This window comes from Etheostoma cragini, chromosome 13 (genome assembly GCF_013103735.1).
Source record: "Etheostoma cragini isolate CJK2018 chromosome 13, CSU_Ecrag_1.0, whole genome shotgun sequence".
Taxonomy (NCBI): Eukaryota; Metazoa; Chordata; class Actinopteri; order Perciformes; family Percidae; genus Etheostoma; species Etheostoma cragini.
This window is the reverse complement of record NC_048419.1, coordinates 18,814,924-18,837,191: the sequence shown is the minus strand read 5'-3', so window position 1 is coordinate 18,837,191 and position 22,268 is coordinate 18,814,924. Positions and strand designations below refer to the sequence as shown.

General features: G+C 39.4%; 2 protein-coding genes and 1 long non-coding RNA gene across 4 annotated transcripts; 1 reads left to right on the top strand and 2 right to left on the bottom strand.

The window, feature by feature from the left end:
• Window positions 1-1,941: 1,941 nt before the first annotated feature.
• LOC117955626 lies at window positions 1,942-15,728 on the bottom strand. The gene is made up of 3 exons (XR_004659101.1): window positions 15,716-15,728; window positions 14,663-14,668; window positions 1,942-2,074 (listed from the first exon to the last, which is right to left on the bottom strand). It is a non-coding gene; the product is annotated as an uncharacterized LOC117955626 (long non-coding RNA).
• On the bottom strand, window positions 3,317-9,654 carry slc22a5 (solute carrier family 22 member 5). Of its 2 annotated transcripts, none has more exons than XM_034890223.1 (10): window positions 8,892-9,654; window positions 8,681-8,784; window positions 7,436-7,590; window positions 7,177-7,348; window positions 6,908-7,034; window positions 6,337-6,425; window positions 5,905-6,119; window positions 4,370-4,552; window positions 4,105-4,240; window positions 3,317-3,724 (listed from the first exon to the last, which is right to left on the bottom strand). In XM_034890223.1, exons 1-10 carry the CDS (start codon window positions 9,279-9,281, stop codon window positions 3,601-3,603), a joined length of 1,695 nt encoding a protein of 564 aa, XP_034746114.1. In that variant the 5' UTR covers window positions 9,282-9,654; the 3' UTR covers window positions 3,317-3,600. The 2 variants fall into 2 exon arrangements, with proteins under 2 accessions (XP_034746114.1, XP_034746115.1); XM_034890224.1 differs by having other exon boundaries at window positions 3,317-3,706.
• Window positions 13,140-22,140, top strand: slc22a21 (solute carrier family 22 member 21). The gene is made up of 10 exons (XM_034890225.1): window positions 13,140-13,668; window positions 14,787-14,890; window positions 16,072-16,226; window positions 16,354-16,525; window positions 17,263-17,389; window positions 19,163-19,260; window positions 20,049-20,263; window positions 20,493-20,675; window positions 21,104-21,239; window positions 21,938-22,140. The coding sequence occupies exons 1-10, from the start codon at window positions 13,270-13,272 to the stop codon at window positions 22,020-22,022; spliced, it is 1,674 nt and encodes a 557-aa protein (XP_034746116.1). The 5' UTR covers window positions 13,140-13,269; the 3' UTR covers window positions 22,023-22,140.
• The last annotated feature ends 128 nt before the right edge of the window (window positions 22,141-22,268 follow it).

Sequence of the window (22,268 nt, the reverse complement as noted above, 5' to 3'; positions counted from 1 at the left end):
TATTTTCATTAGTTGTGTTTATCCCAAATGTTTCCAACAATGTTTAACCCAGAGAAATCATTAATTGTGTTAAATGTGGTTCGGTAGCCTGTCTATGGCGTCATACAACTTTTGACTCCCCTAGTTAACCAAAACACCAGGCCCGCGTCAGAGAAGGGGAGAACTTCCACTCTCTGGAAACTTCTGGCTTCTGAACTGGTTGGAGTTTCACACTGGTTTTTTATGAGGGCGCTTACAAGCGAGTGTAGAATGAATGGAGGTCTATGGAGCTACACCCCTCAAAATCCACTTTTATCAGGATGTAATTGCCTAGTAACTTGAACGTTTCATTCATAAGGGGAGGCTAAGAAAATACACACTGCTTGGAGTTAGATTTAAAAAGATTTTGCTAATGTTTTAAAGACCTTGCCGAAATATTCACACATGCACACACATGCACACAGAAACACACGCTTTGGATGCCATCAAGCGGGATCTCTGGTCTTAATCAGTAGGGTGTTATTGACAACAGCGACTAAACCTGTGAGAAATCGAAAGGACGGGCCCCTGAATAGTTCAGCTGGTAGAGTGGGCGCCCATACATAAAGGTTTAAGATACTCCTTGACACAGCGACCCAGGGTTTGACCTCTCTCTCCCCTTTCATTTCTTCAGCTGTCCTGTCAATAAATCCCTAAAAATGTAAAATAAAAAAATAAAAAATCTTTAAAAAGAAATCGAAAGGACATAAGTATTTGTTCATTAAACTTGCGACCTATAATCCATGTTAAACTTGCAAAAACTACAATCAAACCTAAGACTTCTCAACAGAAATCAGGCAAGAGAGACATATTTAGCCGTCTACCTTCACGCCAAGATCCGCCCTTCAAAAGCATTCACACACTACTACTACTACTATTGGCCAGGCTTCCACACCTACACCATGTACAGGTCCATGTACAGGGGCATGGACGTGTCCAATCGGCTGTCCTAATCTTAACCACTCAAGCTGTCAATGCCTAACCCCAACCAATCGAGTGCTATTGAAGGGCAGGTCTTGGTGTGGTCATACTAAGATTCGTAGTTTCACACCCCGGGCCAAACATGGTGACACATTTTTTTTTTACTGAAATGGTTTGTGCTGAATACCCTGTTGCAAGTGCTCTACCTTTTTATTACCACAAATTAAGATACACGTCTCTGCTGATTGGGTGTCACCTGTGAATCACACCGTTGCGAGTATGTTAACGTCAACAGTCTATGGTTCCGAGGAAGCATGTCGTTCGACGCAGAAACCGTAGCCGTGAGATTGAACGTGCCCCTGATGATACATTCAGGAGTAATTGTAGATCATAAGTCACAGAATTACACACAGTGTCATTTTTGATTGATTACTTACCACTTTACAACAGTAGCCTAATGCAGTAGAGACCTTAATATTGATATATTTCAATATTGATTCAGCTTAGGCTACCACAATGTGCTATGTGGACAAGTGGCTAGTGCTAATGCTTGGGGGCTAAACTGTACCGTAACAGTTTCAACAATGTTCAACCAGCTCATAAAGTTTAGATTGATTGTTTTGACAACAGTTAACAAATTACGTAAAGTAACGTTAGCTAACGAATCTGATTGCTTTATTTGAGCTACCTGTTTTATAAATTCACGTTACACAAAGACATTATGTGAAATGATAATAGACACAAACAAATAGGTACTGTACATAAAATGCCTAAAAATGTCAATCAACATGACACTATAACTTGGATTCTTTGCTCTGATAATCAGCTGTGGTCTCTCCAATATTAGCTTCCTCTTCTAATTCTTTTTTGATCATATAATAGTGAACTTGTCACTTAAGCAACTTGTTAACGTTTTATTCTAACTGGCGGCAGGTAAAAGCCAAACAGCTGTAACCTCTGTGGTCAGTAAACACACAGCATGTCCAGTGTGTAAACTCACCTGCATATTAGCTGCATTTGTGATATGGTCTCTGGAAACGCCTTCCCATAAGTTTCTGACAGCAGAAAACAGGAGACAGCACCAGAAAGGGCGAGATCCCCCATCAATATGTATGGGAGTGGGTTATAGTATTGGCTGAGGAGAGATATAAAGAGAAAGAGAAATTTGGAGTGAGTTATAAATGAAAAAAAAACTGGTCACAATAAAGGAAACATTCAGACGCTCTAGGCTTATAGGCAGAGCCAGCAGAACCGTTATATACTAATAAAGTTGTATTTAGTAAGGCATGTTGGTTAAAATGCAGACTGCTTATGACCTCATGGTTTTTTTTCTCCATGAAAGGCTTTTAAATAACTTGTCCAGTCTAAGACTGCGTGAACAATGTCCTAAGAGCTGAAAAGAAAAGTGGCCACACTTTTCTTTATGAACCTTCTCTAACCCCTTTCTGACATGTTAAATTATCAATCACCTACAGTATGGCTTCTACATCACCTTGACAAATAAATGCTTTACTGTTTTATAGCACACAAATGAGCAGAAAAGCAATGAACATGTAACCAGTTCATGGTGAAAGGGTTGAGTTGCTAAGCTCACGTGGCATTGTTTTTTTTTTTTATATGTAGCTTCACAAGTACCATTTGAAACACTGGTGTTATTTATTAATTTGATACAGCATTGCAGCACACTGTATGTACTCTAATACCAAAATTGTATAATTGCTGTACTCTGTGCAAGTGCATGGACCACATTTGATAAAAAAACGCTGGACAGTTGAGCTGGAGTTCAATCACATAAAATAGAATATAATTGATTGGAATGTAATCCTGTCCTCAAGTTCCTTAAATTTATAATTATCATTTTTACAGTCTATGGGTTGCAGTAAATTCACAGTGTAAGTTTCAAATTGTGCTTGAATAAATGCTGCAGATCATCAAGACCAATATTTGATGCTGTGGTAATAATTGTCATGGGCTGCAACCTAGGTCTGGTCTGTTTAACAAAGTAACATCTATTACACAATAACATTTACAATAACTAACTCAGAGCAATACCTTATTGAAAATAGCATTATATCATTAAAAAGCTGTCCTCAATTATTTTGAGACAAATAATCTAATCTATAACACATTCTCCAGAATGGAGAACTGTTCTGATATTTTATGGAAAGTTATGCACATTACACACAAATATTATTGGGACCACTAAAAATTAACATGTAATATTGATATTCACAGTATAGACACAATCACTGCTTTCCCTGTTGCAATTTGGCCACAACTGAGCACATTGACCATGCACGGTCCAGTCGTATTTGCCCTAGTTTTGTTAAAAGACGAAACAACTCAGGCTTTGTGTTGGCAGGGTGCATACATTCATATTTTAATTAAATGTGTTGTACCAAAAATTAGAGACCAATCAGACAATGTTTTCAATTGTATACAAACACTGTAAGATTTAATCATTTTCTACGAAAAATCAACTGAGTAGGAAAATAGACCTTTCAAAAATGATGACAAAACCCAAACGTTCTTGCCAGTATACTTTTGGATCCCACTGTGCTTGTCTTAGATTTTTTATTTTGGGATGTGAGATTATTACTTTTAAGCAAAAATCTTTTTTTCCTTTCTTTCTTAACAGTGAAGCAAGGCAATTGAAAAAAACTATGGAGTACGAGTCTGGATATCAGATTTGGCCCCATGTTGTATGGATGGTTTCTTCCTTCTTTCATCTTCTACATATTTCCCCTTTTTGGATCCATTGCAGAACCTGTAATCAAAAGAAACACTGTGGGAAATACGGCATATAAGCAATACAGTGATCACAGATGCATAAATGGCAGTTGACAATTATATTTTATACTCATCTTTTTTTATTTATTTCTTGAACTAATGCAACATGTACATTTTTTCGAGTGGTTAAAGCTAGGCATTTATGTCTAACCCTACGTTTTGTGTTTCCGGTGTTTGAATATAACCATAGTACTCCATGTAGATCTGCAACATCATATCAGTAATGCAACCAATCTTGACCATTTTATGAATAGTCCTTCTGTGACTAAGATTGTCTAAGTCGTGTTTGATCAATACATTATGAAACTATTTTGTAAAAAGGAAACTCTAATAATAAGTGAACTACACTGATTGATCTGAATGAAATGCACCTACCCTTGACATTCTTGCATCTGCTCCAATGTTTCTGGAAGATCTCTATTGAAGGTCTCCGGAAGAAAGAGGTTCACCACAGAGGAGGCAATTGTAAGACTTCCCATGAAAATATAAGGCAGAACCTTATTATAAGTACCTGTAAATAACAAAGGAGCATAATTCTGCATTATAAATGACAACAATTTACCTGAATGTAGTTCTTTTAGATACATACACTATATCAACGCATTGTCTTTGTGAGATAACATATTCAACATCTACACACCTAAATAGATGACATAAGGTGCCGTGATACTGCCAATTCTTGCAGCAGAGGAACACATTCCCATGCCGACGTTCCTGAGTACAGTGGGGTAAATCTCAGCAGTGTAGATGTAGACGATGCTGAAGGCCATGGTGAAGCCAAACTTTCCAGTCATTTCTAGTGCCAGAGCAACATACTGAAGGGCTGAGGAAAGATGTCAAGAGAAAGGGAAATTTGGAGTGAGTTATAAATGAATTCCCTAGACTTACCTAATCTTTGAGAATGAAAAAAATGCTCACAAATAAGAAAAAATTCAAGCACTTTAGGCAGAGCCAGCAAAAATGTTATATTCCAATAACGTTATTTAGTCAGGCATGTTGGTTAAAATGCCGACCACTTTAGACCTCACAAGTTCTTGTTCAAGGACAGGCTTTAATATAATTTAGGACTATAAAACTAAAGAGTGACTGAACGATGTCTTATTTTCTGTGACTTAATCTTTTGTACTAAGAGCTGAAAAGAAACGGAGAGCACTATTTTCTTTATGAACCTTCTTGAACCTCTTTCCGACAGATTAAATTATCAGAGGATGCAATCACCTACGGTATTGCTTCTTTATCACCTTGACAACTTTGACAAATAAATGTTACACGATTTTATAGCACACACAGGAGAAAAAAAGGTTACACTGTCTTATTGCTTATAAAGCAATTAACGTAACTAGTTCACGGTGACAGGGTTGAGTTCCTAAGCTCACGTGGCACTAGGTTTGTTTAATATATAGCACCATAAGTACCATTTGAAACACTGATGCTATATATAAATTTCACACAGTACTGCAGGACACCGCATAAAATATACATGTAAACTAGTTTACTAAAAAAAAATACCAAGTAGTACATTTCTGAGCTTTATACATGGCGTCACAGTAGATAGTGTCACAGAAACGTTTTTATTTCTAACTTATATTGCAAGATTGAATTCTGTGAAAGTGCTTAGAAAATAGGTAATGTAAAAAAACGCTGACAGTAAATCTGCACTCGGTTTCAACATCTTGTACTGTAATCGTTTGGAGTCACCAAATTTCGAGATATACTGTATGGTTTTCAATGGAGAGGAAGGGTATGGAAAAATTGTGATCTGAAAAGACAATAAAGCGGTCAGACAAATATAGTGGTGTAAACATTACAATATATTCCTCTGAGATGTAATGGAGAAAAGTATAAAGTTGCCTAGCATTTAGATAGGTACATATATTTGAGTACAGTACTTGAAAACATGTAGTTAGCTACATTCCACCACTGCTGCAAAGTAAATGTGCCTCTTAGAGAGCAGCTGCTATTATGGAGTCAGTTGTATTACATTGTGTACAATGTATTTTCTCTTTGCAGTGCTGCAGTTTTTGTAATATGTCTCTCCACATTTCTATGTCTAATTCACAGACCTCACTGTGAACACTATTTTGTAACAGTTTTAGTTGCTAACACTGTGTGATAAGATATTGTGTGTGTGTTAGATAGAGTAGGTTGTCACAATGTAATTTTATCAAGTCCTACTATCAGGAATGAACTGGATTAGAAGAAGAAGTCCTCCTCCAATGGCGAGGAACGATGACAGAAGTGCTCTTCTTGGACATTTCCTTAGCAGCCAAGTAGAAACAACATAGGCAGGGACCTCGGTAGTAGCTGATAAAAAACAGTTCATAAAGGGGTCGCCACTCAGGTTGGAGGTGTTCAGCGATAATCCAAAATACCCAATGTTTATTGCCATCCTGAGAAAGGGAAAAAAAAGCTATTTGTATTATTATATTAGTAAATGTCATGACATTCAGGTTTACATTGTATTTTTTTCGACCGGTTTCTTGCTGACATGACACCTTGGTTTTCTGACACTATACACATGCATGTATATAGATAACAACATCTAATGTGAATGATGACCATTAATAAAAGTCAGAATGATGAAAACAAAAAAAAACAACCAATCACCACAAAACGAGACACATCAGTGTGATGCATCTGATGTTCTTGGATTTTAGGACATCAAGCATGCTGTATGTCCTGCTTGAAGACAACGCCTGTAGCAGAAACCAATGCAAACAAGAGAATTCATGTGGTTACATTTTCCAGACTTGCACACAGAACATCTGAAACATGTTTTGATCAGATTCAATTGATTTCAATAGTTTTAGGGTGCAATTAAGTACACCATATTAACTTAATCCTAAGTCTTTTTTAGAACTATTGCTTTATTCTAAATATTAACAAATTAAGAAAAACATTTTTGTCTTTAAAGATAATTTGCAATATTAGTATTTGTTAACTTGACAGAGAAACTGTCACTATTCTGTACTTTTGAACCAACTTTTACTCAAGCTAGGCAGAAGCATACATGACAACTAGCATACATGTACTGGAAGAGGAACAAATGTAATGAGCCTGTAGTTAGTATCTCCATGTCGGAAAATACTCTTTTTTTGTTCCAAAAGGTTAAACGGACATTATCCGTAAAAGGTGAAAATGTACAGTGTGAATATTAATGACAATATGTGAATCTAACCTCAGATACTTTAAAGATTACGGTTGGCGCTTCAACTTTGTTTTTCCTTGCAGCATCCCTCACAATGGCCTCAGCCTCCTCCACTCGTCCCTGAGTGACCAGCCACCGAGGAGACTCTGGGATGAACCTGCACAATCAAAACTGGTTTACTGCCAATGCCAACAAAATATATATTTTTTCAATCATCATATCTTGCTGTAAAACTAGGAAGGCTGACTATGGGCCCATTATGTTTATGTAAATGAGAACGAGAATTATAAGTGACGTACCACCACAGTGGGATGTAGACCACAGCAGTTGTGGACAGAACGGCAAGCAGAGTCCTCCATTCCCGGATGCTGTATGCAATCCAGGGTAGTGTCATGTACCCAATGCAATAGAAAAGGAAGGCCCCAAGAGTTGTGAAGAGCACTCGCATAGTTTTACTCAAAACCTCAGTTCCTGTCCAAGACAAAAGCCAACATGTATAGTGATGAGCGTGAAACTGAAAAGAGATAAACCTGATGAGATGTATTTTACAGGTTATACCTAGTACAAATGCAGAAATATAAATGGATATCTGGGAGGCGCCAACAAAAAGGAACATGATGCAGAACATCTTCCATGAATGAGAGAAGGACTGAAGCAGGACTGAGACACACTGGGCCCCGAGAGAGATGAAAACAACCTTCTTCCTCCCAAACCTGAATGGAACAGAACTGTATGTCATTGACAGTGATTCACAGACACAGTGCATTTAAAATATATGACAGTAAGATCTTTGTGGCGGGGGTGGGTGAATAGCAATAAATAGAGGTCTCTGAACTGGCAACCTGATAGAGGTATACCTTTTGAAAGCTTTAGTCTTTATAATTACCCAATGTGACACAATGATCAAAAAGCCTAAAACCCCAATGGCCCTTGAACCCTTTTTCCAACCATTAGGTTAAATATTTTCACAGCTGCAAAAGGGCAAAACAGTTAAACACCGTAATGCCCCACACTGCTATGTCCACAGCCCTATGCTTTACTACGTGTTTGTCAGAACATAACCCTCACCACAACTTGCATAAAGTAGAAGTATTTAGGATTTCTATTGGGTATTTAGCATTTAAATTCTAATTAACCCCAACTAAGAGCAATTCAACTAAGAACATGGGTGTGGTATCTCATAATTTCAAATTCTTCCAGTAAAGTTCAGCAGACTCTTGCATGTCATCTGAGTACACACATTAAAACCAACCATCATCATTATTATTATTATTATTATTATTATTATTATTATTATTATTATTATTATTATTATTATTACACAAATTTGCCCTCGGGGGCACATGGTTGATGCCTCATTGGCACACTACTTGTGGCTACACGTCTTTCTGTCATCTTAGACCATTTAATAAAGATGAAGGTGTCCTAAAATTTTGGAAACCATCAAAGTGAAGCCTGATGAGGACTTTACAGTGGGAGACGTTTTTTGTAGTGAAAACACACCCTTTCTTAGAGATCATCTTCAACAGTAGATGGGGCTGTTTTCATTATAATGACAGCTTAACGTTCCCAGTGTGAAATCCTTACCTAAACCATAATTTTCCATTTGTATAAGCCTTCGCCAACATTTCACACATGATTAAAAAAACTACACTAAACTTAGGCAGATAAAACAGATCACCTACAGTATGTCATAAATGATAAAAACGTATCTTACTATACATAAAGTACAATTAAGGTTCACATTGGACAATGAAATTAATAAGTTATGGGGAACTTTAGCAGCAAGTAAGGATGAAATACCTGTCAGATAGATAGCCTGAGATTAGAGACCCAAAGAGGTATCCCACAAAGAGAGTCGAAGATGCAAAGGGAACTTTCCACTGGTCATCACAAACAAGGTCCCACTGTGAAAAGACATGAATATACAGTATATATTTCAAAACAAAAAAAAACAAGGGAAATGTCCTATAACTAACACCAAGAAAACACAAACGTGCATATTCCTACTGACCTCAGTGACTATATTGGACTGGTAGATCTCTCTGCTGTAGTTCCATCCATCTAAACATCCCTCCTGCTCCAAGTTAGTGAGGTTGACATTCCTTCCAGGAATATATCCTTCATCTGAGAGATTTCTCACCACATCTAGCCTATACCTACTGCACCGGCTAAGGACTTCGTTACCATCTACAATTGTAAAAGGAATGATGGCCTGAGTCCACTCCTCAGTCAAGTTAACGTCTGGAATGAGACAGTGATGTTCTGGAGTTGCCCCGACAAAGACAATGTAAAGTCCATTGAATCCAGTTGAGACAAAAACTGTGTTTAGAAGAAAAAATGTGGTCCAGAAATAAGGACCAGTCTGCCCGAGGAATGCAGTGTCTTCATCATAATCTCCCATTCTTTATAAAAAGAATACCTCCCTGCTCTTGAGGGACAAAAAAAAAAATCTATGAGCATGAGCCGTGGTATCCCTTTTCAGTCTCCAAGTCTTCAGCTTAGTACCAGAGTGTTAGGTTTGAGCTCTCTGTGGAGCAGAGTGATCTGGTCACTCAGTGGGACGGAGTCACAATTGAAAAACTTTCAGTTTCCAGCCCTGAGAGAGTATTTAACCGTCTTCCAAGGGGATAACATTTTCACCAGTGTCTTAAGACAGCTCTGTCCTCTCACTCACTGATTTGATTTAGTCATAGTAAAATGATCAATAGCTTCAAAGTGACCAATCCTTTCACCCAGCCCCCGCACCGTTGTGTTTAAAGTCGTATTTTCTCTAAACAGCATTCCACACTTTATACCCCAAAGTACTGCACGTGCCTGTACTTTAAATGTTGCTAAGTAGCATTAGGAACCCCCATTGGACATTTCTTTTTACCACACTGGAGGGGCAAACAGTTATGTAAAAACAAGCCTGTATGTTGGCTTTGAATTGTATAATAACTATCCTTTTACACTAAAACATGTTTAGACTGTAACATGAATATGTTTATTGGGTTTATTAATGTGTTTTGCCTGAATTTACTATAATTGTTGTACTGTGTAACTAAAGGTGTTCCAACTCAGGCCACAGTGTGACACTATTAATCAGTTTAATGAGTACATGAACTAGCTTTCAGTAAGTTAATGTTTCAACTGAGTTAAATATGCTAAGGATGCAAATGTTTTCTCTCCATTTGCAAGGCTGTGATATGTTGTTTCACACAATGGTCATTTAGTATAGTAAATGATAATGTTAACACATGATAGGATTATGTCACAGTCTTTGATCAGCAAAGACACCAAATGGCTTTTAGAAACAACTCATCAGTAGTTCACAGATGAAATAATCCATTCGCACAAAAGTATGAAAAGAACTGGTTGCCAGATGTAAGCCAGTACTAAATTAGCTAACATGCCACAGTAGGTTTAACATTGTTTGCTGGATGCACAACAGGTTTCTTATGAGTGGATAATAAGCTTAAATGATTTATTCTAACCAAGTTATGATAATCATGTGAAAATCCAACAGTAGTTTACCTCTAAACCAAGTTAAGAGTGGATTTCTATAGGGCAAAAAAAGGCAAAAGTCTTGCTCAATAATACTGTAGCAAGGTAAATTCTTACCTATATCGCACCAGGGATAACACCACTCTGACATATTGCTATACAATAGTCAAGCATGCCTATCGCTGTCTCCCCTGTGCAGCTTTCGCAGTCTCTGATCACTCACTCTCCCGGCTTACAGGCAGATACTAAAATCTGCTATGTTTGTGCTCAAAACTGACGAGATATACCAACGAAGATTTTGTGTGTACTCGTTGAAACCTTCGGCCATTACAGCAACAATAAATCCTTGCAGGACACTACGCAAGCTTAATCAGGCCAAGGAGGAGGCATGCAGAATGGGACAGAATCCTGTACAACCAGGCCAGAAACACACTAACAAAGAAGATCAGAGAGAGAACCTATGAACCTGTGTCAGAGGCGTGCAGGACATCACCAGCTGCAGTGCTCAGTTGTGCCCCCCCCCCCCCCTGCACACACATACACACACTGTGGAGAAGCATCAATGGCTTGACAATCTGCATGTGTTTTACAGCAGGTTTGATAAGCCCATGTTCTCACCTCTCACCTCAACAGACACCAAACAACCAATTGCTCCGTGCCACCCCCTCAACGCTCCCCACAGACCCCCACTCAGGATCTGTGAGAAGAGTGTGTGTCAGCTCTTTCAGAGATAGAAGATCCGCCCAGATGGCGTCACCTTTCCTGACACGCTTTAAACAGATGACACCGTAGTGCTTCATTTGAGACAGGTGTGGGTGTTAAGAATGTTTAATTTAATGAATTTGTAAATTCTATTTTTCCTTTTTTTTTTAAATGATCTTATAAAGTTGGAATCATGGTTATACTGAGGACTGGTTTTGAAGGGAAAGGTAAATAATATGCCACTCAGGAGTGTATCTAGTGAGAAAGAAATGTGTAAGGTTCCCAGGAGGACAATGTTGTTAGGTTTACTTTTGAATGTGCGTGCGTTTTAATTTCTCTTCAAACTTTCGTCACAACTACTGGGCCTGCAACACTAGTATGCTTCAGGGTAACCAGCCCCAGTGGGACTATATAGAAACTTCCTCATCGCACCTCTCGCTTTTGGTCGGTGGTTCACGGACAAACAGATGATCAACAATCTACTATCCTAACAGAGCTGTGTTTGTAACATTATAATCAAATATATACATGAAAATAGGTTGAGTATGACATAAACAGTATATTTACATATAAACCTTTATATACCGCCGGTCTCTGTTGCCTTCAGCGCCTTCCGAAGCACCTGCTTCAGTGTTTGTCTCAAACAGAGTTGGAGACTGTATTGGTGGGGGGGCCCTTGGCCAGGTGTCTGTCACTCAAGCCGGGCTGTGGTTCTATCTTGTCGTGCTGATGATACTCAGGGGGCTGATGTTGTTCTAATTATTCATCTGAAAGAGCAAGGCTGGATGTTGTGATGCTGAACTCCTCTCTGCTAGCATCACTGCAGGCGCCGCCAGGCTTTTTAATAGCATCGAGCAGACTTCTGAATAGCTGAACTGAAACTCGGTTTCCTGCATGTAGGTCAAAACTTTCGACTAATCGTCCAGCCTACTACATACCTCATCAGCTTTTGTTTCAGTCCTTCATAAACATACGTTCAGACAGGGAAACTACTCTATGCTGATGGTGTTTTCTAGTCTTTTTTGGACGTTTAACCTTCTAAATATCTATCTGTTTTGTTTGCAATTGCCTAACTTTTCAAACCAACCTTTAGGTTCTAGGATTGATAAATTCCTGTCACAAAACTTAAGTCAACGGGGCCTCGCATCAACAGTTTATAATCTTATTTCTAACAGAGTGAAAAGGTTTAGATGTCATAAGGAACACTGGGGGCCAGGACCTCAGAGTTAATTTAACAGATTAGCAATGGGAACAGATATCTGACTGTGTACTGTCCTCTTCGATTTGTGCCAGACACAGACGTTGTAAGACAGTGCACGACTTTCCACAAAATCTGACAACCTTTCTGAGCCCATGTCAACACATTAGACATCAACAAACTGACAAGTCATAACTGAGCCATGAACTAACCCTCCTCCTCCCCTACCTGTATGTTTCTCTTTGTTTTGGATTGCTGTATTGTTTTGCTTCGTTTCGTATGTCCTGGTGTGTGTGTGTGTGTGCGTTGATGAGTGGTAGGTTTTTGTTTCTTCAACTTCAGTACCACCTTCATCACACTGCTTTGGAATCTCTCAGGACCTAAAGTGGGAATAAACACTATCAGAGAAAAGGCACGCAGAGGATGTACCTCCTGTGCCTTGGAAAGTTCAACCTGTCTCTGTCTTGTTCAGCTTGAGACTTTTAAGGAGTTGTAACAAAGGGAAAAATGCATTCTATTTGGACCTTGGACCAAATAAACCATAATAGCTGTCATAACAGAGATACAAGGGTACAGAGTGCATCTGAGGAAAGTGGCTAAAAAGTAGAACATAAGAAACCGGTCGTGTATGGAAGAAAGAGTATGTCTGCGCTCCCTTTGCATATACTGTAATGATGGAATTTTCCAACAACACCATGTAGATTTGGAGTCAAGCTATATTTAGTTGTAATCATACGGATGCATACATGTACACAAACACACATAGTATACTATACATACACCTCTCTCTCTCTCTCTCTCTCATACACACACACACACACACACACACACACACACACACACACACAAACACACTGTGGTTAATAATCATTTAGACAACCGCAGCCAAAAGTAAGTACAGCGGGTGGTAGGTGGGATGGTTTAGTAGCTGAAACAAAACCACTGAACTCCAAAGTCCTCCATCCGTGTCTGCTTTGAACTTGCTCCACGCTCTGCAACCACAAACATGAACGACTATGAAGATGCAACCGCCTTTCTAGGGGAATGGGGACGTTTCCAGCAGCAGGTGTTTTTCCTCCTCTGTCTGAGCATCGTCCCGAACGGTTTCCTGGGTATGTCGATCGTGTTTGTGGCCGACACGCCGCCCCACCGCTGCCTCATTCCCGCGCACGTCAACCTGACCGCCGCATGGAGAAACAGCAGCATCCCGATGGAGGAGGAGAGCCACAGCGACGCGTTGGTGCCCAGCAAGTGCGCCAGATACAAACTTGAAGATGTATTGAGTTTCTCGGACAGAGGCTTGCTGCCCGGCGTTGATGTTAACCTGTCTAATGTGCCAACAGAAAGCTGTTTGGATGGGTGGGAGTACGACAAGAGCATGTACATTTCTACCATCGTGTCTGAGGTTTGTGCTCCTGCGCTGCTACTCAAGTGATTGGTGCGTGTGTGTGTGCGTGCGTGCGTGTGTGTCGTCATGGCAAAATGTAGCCTATTTATTGTAGCAGTGTGTACTGAAGTAGCCTATGTCCTGATATTAAAGGGAAATTGTGGTCAATTTCAACACGTTGTTCTATTGTTTTTAAATTTGGAGTGCTGTCACTAGAGAGAAAAACTAACCAATCAGTGCTGCCTATACACTACGTAATCCTCCTGCTAGCGTTAGCACCCAACAGGCTTAAACAGGGCAGGTTTTAGACTTGTTTTTAGCCTCCTAACATGTTCAAAATGTCAATAAAAGTGCCTGTTGGGTGCTAACACTAGCGGTAGGATAACATGGTGTAGACAACAGTGATTGGTTTCCTTTTTCTCTCTGATAGCACTCCAAATTTACAAACAGTATAGCTACGTATTGAAATTGAACCGGAATTCTTCTTTAAGGACCGCCTATTGTGAGCAGACACACTCAAAGTATTTTCCCGTCATATAAATGTGTTTTGATGTTATTATCATGCTGTTGGTGATGTGTCGCTGTTTTTATTCCGGTGTTGTGCCAAAAATCTAGAAGTTTTGGTGCTTGAACTTAAGTGTATGTGTCGCAGGACAGTCACCTTTTTGTAAATTTAACTGCAACAGCAACTGAAAAGACCGCGATCTCACTGGGGCCTGTACCTGGCTTACTGTCAAACTTAAATGCAACAGTCGCTAAAACGAAAGGGGGGAGATTTTTGGCACAACACTGGCGAGCCCAAATGGTCAAGTTAGCAACTGAAAAGTGTGGAATGGTTTAATATCCTATAAATTTATAGCTGCCCATTATTTTTTTACTTAAAAGCTTTTCTTATGATGCAGCAAAATCTGAATATGTTGGGTCTTCATCAGCTGTAACTTAACCCAACTCTTGTAACAGAACATAAAACAGTAAAATAAAGCAAATACAGAAACTAAACTTCAAACCACACACCAAGCTACATATGCGATTGGATGGTTTTTCTTGTAGAAAGAAGAAATTTCGGATTTGACACTTTTTATGTAGTTAATGTACTCTGACCTTCATTCTGCATGTTTGTTTGTGTGTATTTGCAGTGGGACCTGGTGTGTGATGACAGGTGGAAGCACCCGCTGACTTCCTCTCTCTACTTCTGCGGGGTTCTTACGGGCTCATTTGTTTCAGGACAGTTCTCTGACAGGTTAATGACAAAAGTTAATTTACGTTTTTTAAGGTTCAAACTGCAATGCGGTAGAACCCTTCTATGTTTGTCTGTTGTAGTTATTATTTGTTGTCTGCCTCAAATTCCCGTGAGCTGGAATGAGCTAGAAACATGAAACTTGGGGGAATAACTAAAAATGGAGTGCATGTGCTTTTAAAAAAATATGAACCCAATCGGCCACATGGTGGCGCTGTAATTAAGGCTTCAGAATGCAAACTTTGAAAGGCCACGCCCCCCACATGGTAAGTCCGATTGCCTTTGAATTTCTCACAGGTGCAGCTTAATGCGCTCTACAAAAAAGTCTCAAGGACCATAAAGATCCACTTAGAAAAATTACACCATTTGGATCAAACTTATTTCGAGTTGCATAAAGCATATCCATATCTCATTTACTTTTCAAGTTATTGACCAATGAACTTCAAAAGGTGCATTGCTCTGGACATAAATGAACACAAATCAGCAACCGTAAGGTCAATCATCTCAAAACTTACAGGGTATGTTCAGATAAGTACCCCAGATATACCCAGACAGTAGTATTTACATACGTCACTAGGGGGCCTGTAGGATATGTTTTATAATGACGTTGGACCACGTGTGAAATTACTTTGAAGTCATTATTGAGAAAAAAAGTTTAAACTTGCAGCTATATTTTCTAATTGTTTTTAAAAAAAAATCATTTAAATGTACTCAACACATCTCCTGGCCAAAAGTTGATGTATGTGCAAGTGCCCGCTGTTTCAGTGGAAGTCAAAGTAGAACTGCAGGAAAAAGTCAAATTTCACACCTTTATGTACTTATTCTGACTAAATGGATAAAGAGATGTAAAGTGCAGTAAAAAACAAGCAGCATAAAATGTTACAGGACTAACACTGTTTAATCTAAATACATGTGAAAGGGGAACCGCACTGATGTTACATGTCAACGCCCGTTTACAGGTCTTGGGTAGTAACCATCCCCTGAGAAAAATCTGGCTCTTTAGCCGCTAAATGTTGGTGACTTTCTTCACCAGTTAGTCCGGTGCGGGGCAGGTGGTGTACAGTGGGTTTGCTGCTGGACCGAGGTTTCCCTCAACAGACAGAGGGAACTGTTAGGTTGGTTGACTTTCCCATCACCACAGCATGCTTACTTGGCTATTTGACTGTGCTTTGTATCATTTTCAGGTATGGGAGAAAAATAGTGTTGTTTGTTACCATGGCAGTCCAGACAGTGTTCACATTCATCCAGGTCTTCTCTTCATCCTGGACCATGTTCTGCGCCATGTTCTTTGTTGTTGGGTTTGGACTAATCTCCAATTATGTGGCTGCATTTGTGCTAGGTACTTTAATTCTCCTCTACTCATTGATTCTCAGCTGTACTTGGTCTCTAACATGTTCATGATAATGTTAAATAATGTCTTCATTCCTTCCTTGTGTTTTGACCCACATCCTTTCTCTTGTGCTAAGGGACAGAGATATTGGGCCCACGTGTTCGGACGGTTTTCTCCACCGCGGGTGTAACTCTTTTCTTTGGTGCGGGCTACATGCTGCTGCCGCTGTTTGCTTATTTCATCAGAGACTGGAGGATGCTTCTCTTAGGCCAGACCCTGGCTAGCTTCCTCTATGTGCCTCTCTGGTGGTAGGTAGGTGTGTGTGTGTTGGTTTAGTTGATGTTATAAATTTGTCTTTTTGCATAATTTTGTGAAATTCTTTTTGGTGTATATAGTGCCTGATGGCAGTGCTGTAAGTAGATAGATTCAGGCAAGTGAATCAATCCATAAATTAAAATAACGATCTAGACAGTTTTGTTAGAGCTGAAACAATTCATAATTTAATCAGGAGTTGACAGAATAAATTATTCAGGATCTATTTTGATAAGTCCGCAACATTGTGACAAAAAGAAAGCTGAGTCAAAAGGCAAAGCTCTCGATCTACCGGTCAATTTTTGTACCTACCTAACCCCCTTTGGTCATGAAGGCTGGGTCATGATCAAAAGACCGAGAGTCAGGGTACAAGCAGTCGAAATGGGTTTCCTCAGAAGGGGGGCTGGCGTCTTCTCACGCTGCTCCTTTGCGTCTAAGGAGCCAGTTGAGGTGGTTAGGGCATCTGGTAAGGATGTGCCCTGGTCCCTCCCTAGGGAGGTGTTCCAGGCACATCCAGCTGGGAAAGGGGAAGTTTTTCCCCGCGACCCCGCATAACTGGATGAGGATGAATAGATGGATGGATACTTTTAATATATGATTGTTTGGCTTTACAGGGTTACAGCTTTTTTTAGGTTTAGTTTGTCATTTGAGTATTGTAGAGCGCAAAAAAAGTTTTCATCTGTTCCAGGGGATTGAAATTTTTTGTCTCTCTCTCTGTCATGTACTGAGGCAGGTATATCCCTGAGTCTCCTCGGTGGCTGCTCTCACAGGGAAGAGTGGAAGAGGCTGAGGCCATAGTGAGAGATGCTGCTAAAAGGAACAAAATTGAGCCTCCGCCAGTGATCTTTAGTTCATTGCAGGTGAGATCTCACTGTAACAATGGCGCATAAACACTAATGTCCTGAACATCTTCCTGGTAATCAGAAGTCAGTGCACAGTATAGTTAATATGCATGTACGGTACATAGGTTGTTGATGTAGTTTATATCCACGACGTTCCACTTCAGGGATTGCTCCAGTGCCGCAAGAATTCTGCCAAATGCATGTCTTTTTGCCGATGTCAGTTACCATCCGCTTTCCTTGTGTTGGAATTTTGAACTCTGATCGATTTTTGAGGACTCTGGTTAACTTCTGCTCAGATCTCTGCATGGTAAACTGAAACAGCTAGCTAAACTATCTGTCCAATCGGAATTTTCACTCGCATGACTAATACTGTAAAATCTGTCTTTCCAGACGGCTTTAAGTGACCGTATTTTTAGATCATTATGGAATTATTGTTATTGTACACTAAAAACAATGGAATATTTTAAGCAAGACAAACGTGCTTCTCTTTGTCAGTATTTCTTGTATTAGGACTTAAGTGTAAATGTTACTTGACTTCTCTTGAAACTGGGTTTGACTACACCTGCTTAAAGGGGGATTTCTGGCAGGTCCCACAGTTTTCCTGCTCTATGAAAATACAGACAACGCTTAGATGTTGGGTGATTTAGTGTGAATAATGTAAATGTTTAACTACAATTTCGGTTTTTCAAGCTGTGCTGACAGGCTGAGGAAGAGGTAGCGTTTAAGTTTATTTAATTATGGAGAATATTAAATGACATTGCTTGTTCATTTTAGTAACCATCACTGTACTAGAATAGTCAGAATTGAACCAAAGTCAATGCCAATTTGTCTTGTTTCTAGAGAAAACACTTCTTCAACCCTATAACCCTTAGATAAGGCAAACCAGTGCATAGCCATTTCCCTGCTAAGACCTTTTCTCTTGTCACGTTTACCTTAAAGATTAAAGACACCTTTTAGGGTTCACTGCTCAGTGTAATGTAATCATTTACTGCTCATGAGTGAACACTTGTCTGGATGGCAGCTGGCAGAGATTTTGCAATCATTTACCCTCTAGTACTTAAACAATAATTTGCAGAAAAGCCAACTTTAACCCACTTTTTTTTCATTGATCATCATCTCCCGAGTTACAAAGTGAACACCACTGTGGTGAAGTGACTTATTTATGTACCCAAAGGTCTTCTTTCGAGTAATGATAGTCATTTTGCCTATTTGTTTTATAGTATATTTTTATGCATGTTTCACTCCAAATTAACGTTTTGTGGAGCTACTGGTCATTGAAAATGTAGGAACTGAACAATTCAAGAAGAAATTGGAAAAATCTGCTTAAATGTGAAAGTTGGCACATTAATGCATGGATATTTTACAAACATAACAATGGCTTTTTTGAGGCTTATTCTGCTTACAATATTTAAGAGAAATATATAGTTAGAGAGCAATTTCAAAAAAATCTAAACACAAACCCTCTGATTTGCTTTTAGGACTGTGACCAAAGATACCAAGCAGGACATTTTCAAGTGTAAAAATAAAGCAGAGAACTCTGTGTTTGCTGAACCTCTATTCCTAATTACTACAATCATATTTGCCCTGTCAGTTATTCATTGCACGTTGAACTTTCGCCTCCATTATTCCTGATCCTGACTGTTGGGTACTACAAGTATGAACACGTGCACATGCATGTGTTCCCTCAGCAAGTAGTCATGCATCCCAGCCGTCTCTCTAACAAGATTATTTCTAGACTGATGGCTGTGCTTGCTAAGTGTTTGTTGTTCCACGGGCTTTGCTGCCCCACAGAAAGATCTTCAATGTGAAAAGAGGAAGGCCCACAACATCTGTGACCTGCTTCGTTCTCGAAACATCCGTTGGATCTCTGTCACGCTGTGGCTGGTCTGGTGAGTCCCTGCTGTCACACCTGACCTCCACATTTAGTACAGTGACCCTGAATGCACAAATACACACACCTTAACACACACACGTAGACTGAACACACGCTGTCACAAACACACGCGCGCACAGTTTCAGCCGGTTCAGGCATCACCTCCACCACATGCCAGCCCATTTAACTAACAACAAATAATGACCTGTCAAGTGCTGTGAAGCCTGCAACTAAGATCAAAATCAGGTTTATGTAACTGCACAGTAGGCTCCAGGCTGCATGCTGATCTTTCTACAATTAAAGGACTTCAATTTATACAGCAAAAAAAGAGAAAGAAAAAGAGATGCAAAAGCCAATGCAACTTTTTCTGATCGGTTTGTCATGACAAATATAAAAATAAATCTACTCTGACAGTACACAATTATTGCAACAAACACTCATTTATGCGGTTACATTTCCAAAACTATTTTTGGTCAGTTGTTTGGAGTAGTTTCTGTCCACCTGATAAATGTTGTCAATGTCTCTTTCTGGTCTCTTGTCTGCTTTCTGCAGCTAAAAACAACTTTATAAGTGTATCATTGAGCTTTCTTCACACACTTGAAAATCCAGTCAGGCCCAGGTGTGAAAGTCCTATTCCTCTACAACTTTTGATTCACCCTAATTTTGTATTTAGCCTACATGTACATTTATTGTGCAATATTAGTTTCTAGACAAGAAACATTGATAAAACTAGTTTCATTAGGTTCCTGAGTCCACTGTAGTGTCATGCCATAGATTAATATTAATGCTTAACTATCTCCACAGGAACACCGTGACCATTGCCTACTTTGCTCTTTCCCTGAACACCGCAAACCTTCACGGTAACGCATACTTCAACTGTTTCCTGTCAGCTGTGGTAGAGATGCCAGCCTACGCTTTGTCATGGGTTCTGTTTCGCTGGTGTTCGAGACGACTGAGTCTTTCCTCAAGCCTCTTCATGGCAGGATTGTTTTTACTCTTCATACAGCTCATACCAGCAAGTATGAGCAACCTTTTAACAAAGATAGCATTGATTTCTGCCAATCTCCTGTTAGTTTATGTATGTAGGATCATTCATCATATATGTTCAGATGCAAAATTGTGTTTACTTGCTCACATGCTAACACAGAGACATGCATATACTGTATACCCTTTAAGATAATTAGTTTGAATGTTCAAGCTTATTTAAATCAACTCACATGTAACAATGTATTGCCTTATCCCCTCTAGACCTGATTTATCTTGCCACAACACTGGAAATGATGGGAAAGTTTGCAGTGACAACAGCCTTTTCTATTGTGTACGCATACACAGCAGAACTCTACCCAACCGTAGTAAGGAACACGGCTGTGGGTACCTGCTCCATGGCCTCCAGAATAGGCAGCATCATTGCTCCATACTTCATTTACTTAAGTAAGAATGCTCTCTTCTCTGCAGTCAGTTTATCTCCCGCCATTCACTTTTTGGTTGAAAAGAGCCATTTTATCTGAATTTACATTACTTAAATATTCCCATGCATGGGAATGAATAGAATTATTTGTATACACCTGAAAGAAAGCGGTTTCTTTGCCAACTGACTTTCACTAACACTGTAAGAAACACAAGAACAAAAGCCACTAGAACATAAAAGCAGGCTTGATTAGCACGCCGATCAGATAGACGAGTCTGCTGAAAACCCCAAAGCTATCATTTAAAATTTAGTAGTTTCTTTTTTAGATTTAGCAGATTAAACTACTGACGCAGCCCTATCAAATTACTTAAGTCTCTCCACGGTTTGTCTCTTTAACTTCTTTGAGGTTTCTTTTTTTTTCTCTCTATCTTTCTTTGATGTGTTGCTGAAGGAAGCTATTCCATTTCACTGCCTTACATCCTCATGGGAAGCATTACAGCTCTGTCTGGGTTGCTGAACCTCCTGCTGCCTGAGAGCTATGGAATGCCTCTGCCTGACACCATTTCTCACATGCAAAACTTCCCCGGGTAAGACTACGCCTCCCGATCATGAAGTCCTACAGAGACCAGCGTTATTATAGATTCAGACTGGTCATTATATTATATTTTTTGTAGTTTAAATTTTTTATGTTTATTTAGGCTCAGTTTCAGTATTTAGATCATCACAATGCCCTTTTTAAGTATCTTTCACATTAGTTTTAAATTATGTTGTACTTGATAGAAAGCACTTGGCCATACCTACAACTATGTTTTCGTGCATAGCTGAGTTGCTTGGCCTTGTTAGCATGTCGGCTTTTTGGCTGCAACTCTTCCATGAAGACCACTTCATGGCCAGAGCACTTCAGGGCCAGACTTCTCTAGACAGTAGATAGGCGTACTGAGGTCCCATTGGTTTCTTCCAGTTCTGAGCTGATGTCACTGCTGGACATCTTCCAATTTCAAAAGGGAAATAAGCTTGATGTGTTTTTCCATCTGCTGCACTAAGTTTCCTTGGCCGACCACTTTTTGAAAGCATTCTTATTTTACAGCCTTTTTTTCACACCTGCCTAAGACTTTAGCACACACACAATTAGACAGGGCATATGATCCATTTAAAAAAAAAAAAGGACTGCTGTTGGTGCTAATGTGCCCGCCTAGTTCACTTACATTGTTTAAAAACAGGTCTGAGGATTGTTTTGCATCTGTGAATCATACTGTAACTTTATTACCGTGTTTTTCTACTCTAGATGTTGTCAGAAGACACCTTATATACCCACACACACTGAAGAACAGGAACACGCTGCTGAAAGAAAGTCACCGGTTGACCCTTGAACAAGGAGCTGCACGGATATCTGGGTTGAGGTGATTAATCATTATGTCACTGTCCATTTTTCTGGTAAATGGACATTTGTCAGGAATAACGAAAATAGATTGTCATTTTGTCACTGGATTTGTGAAAGTCTGTGACTTACACAATACCAAGGAAAATGAGTTATTCAAACAATATTTGTGCTTTTAAAATATCTCCACCAAACCGGAGCAATGTTTTCTGTGCAACAGCGTAAAAAAACAACAACT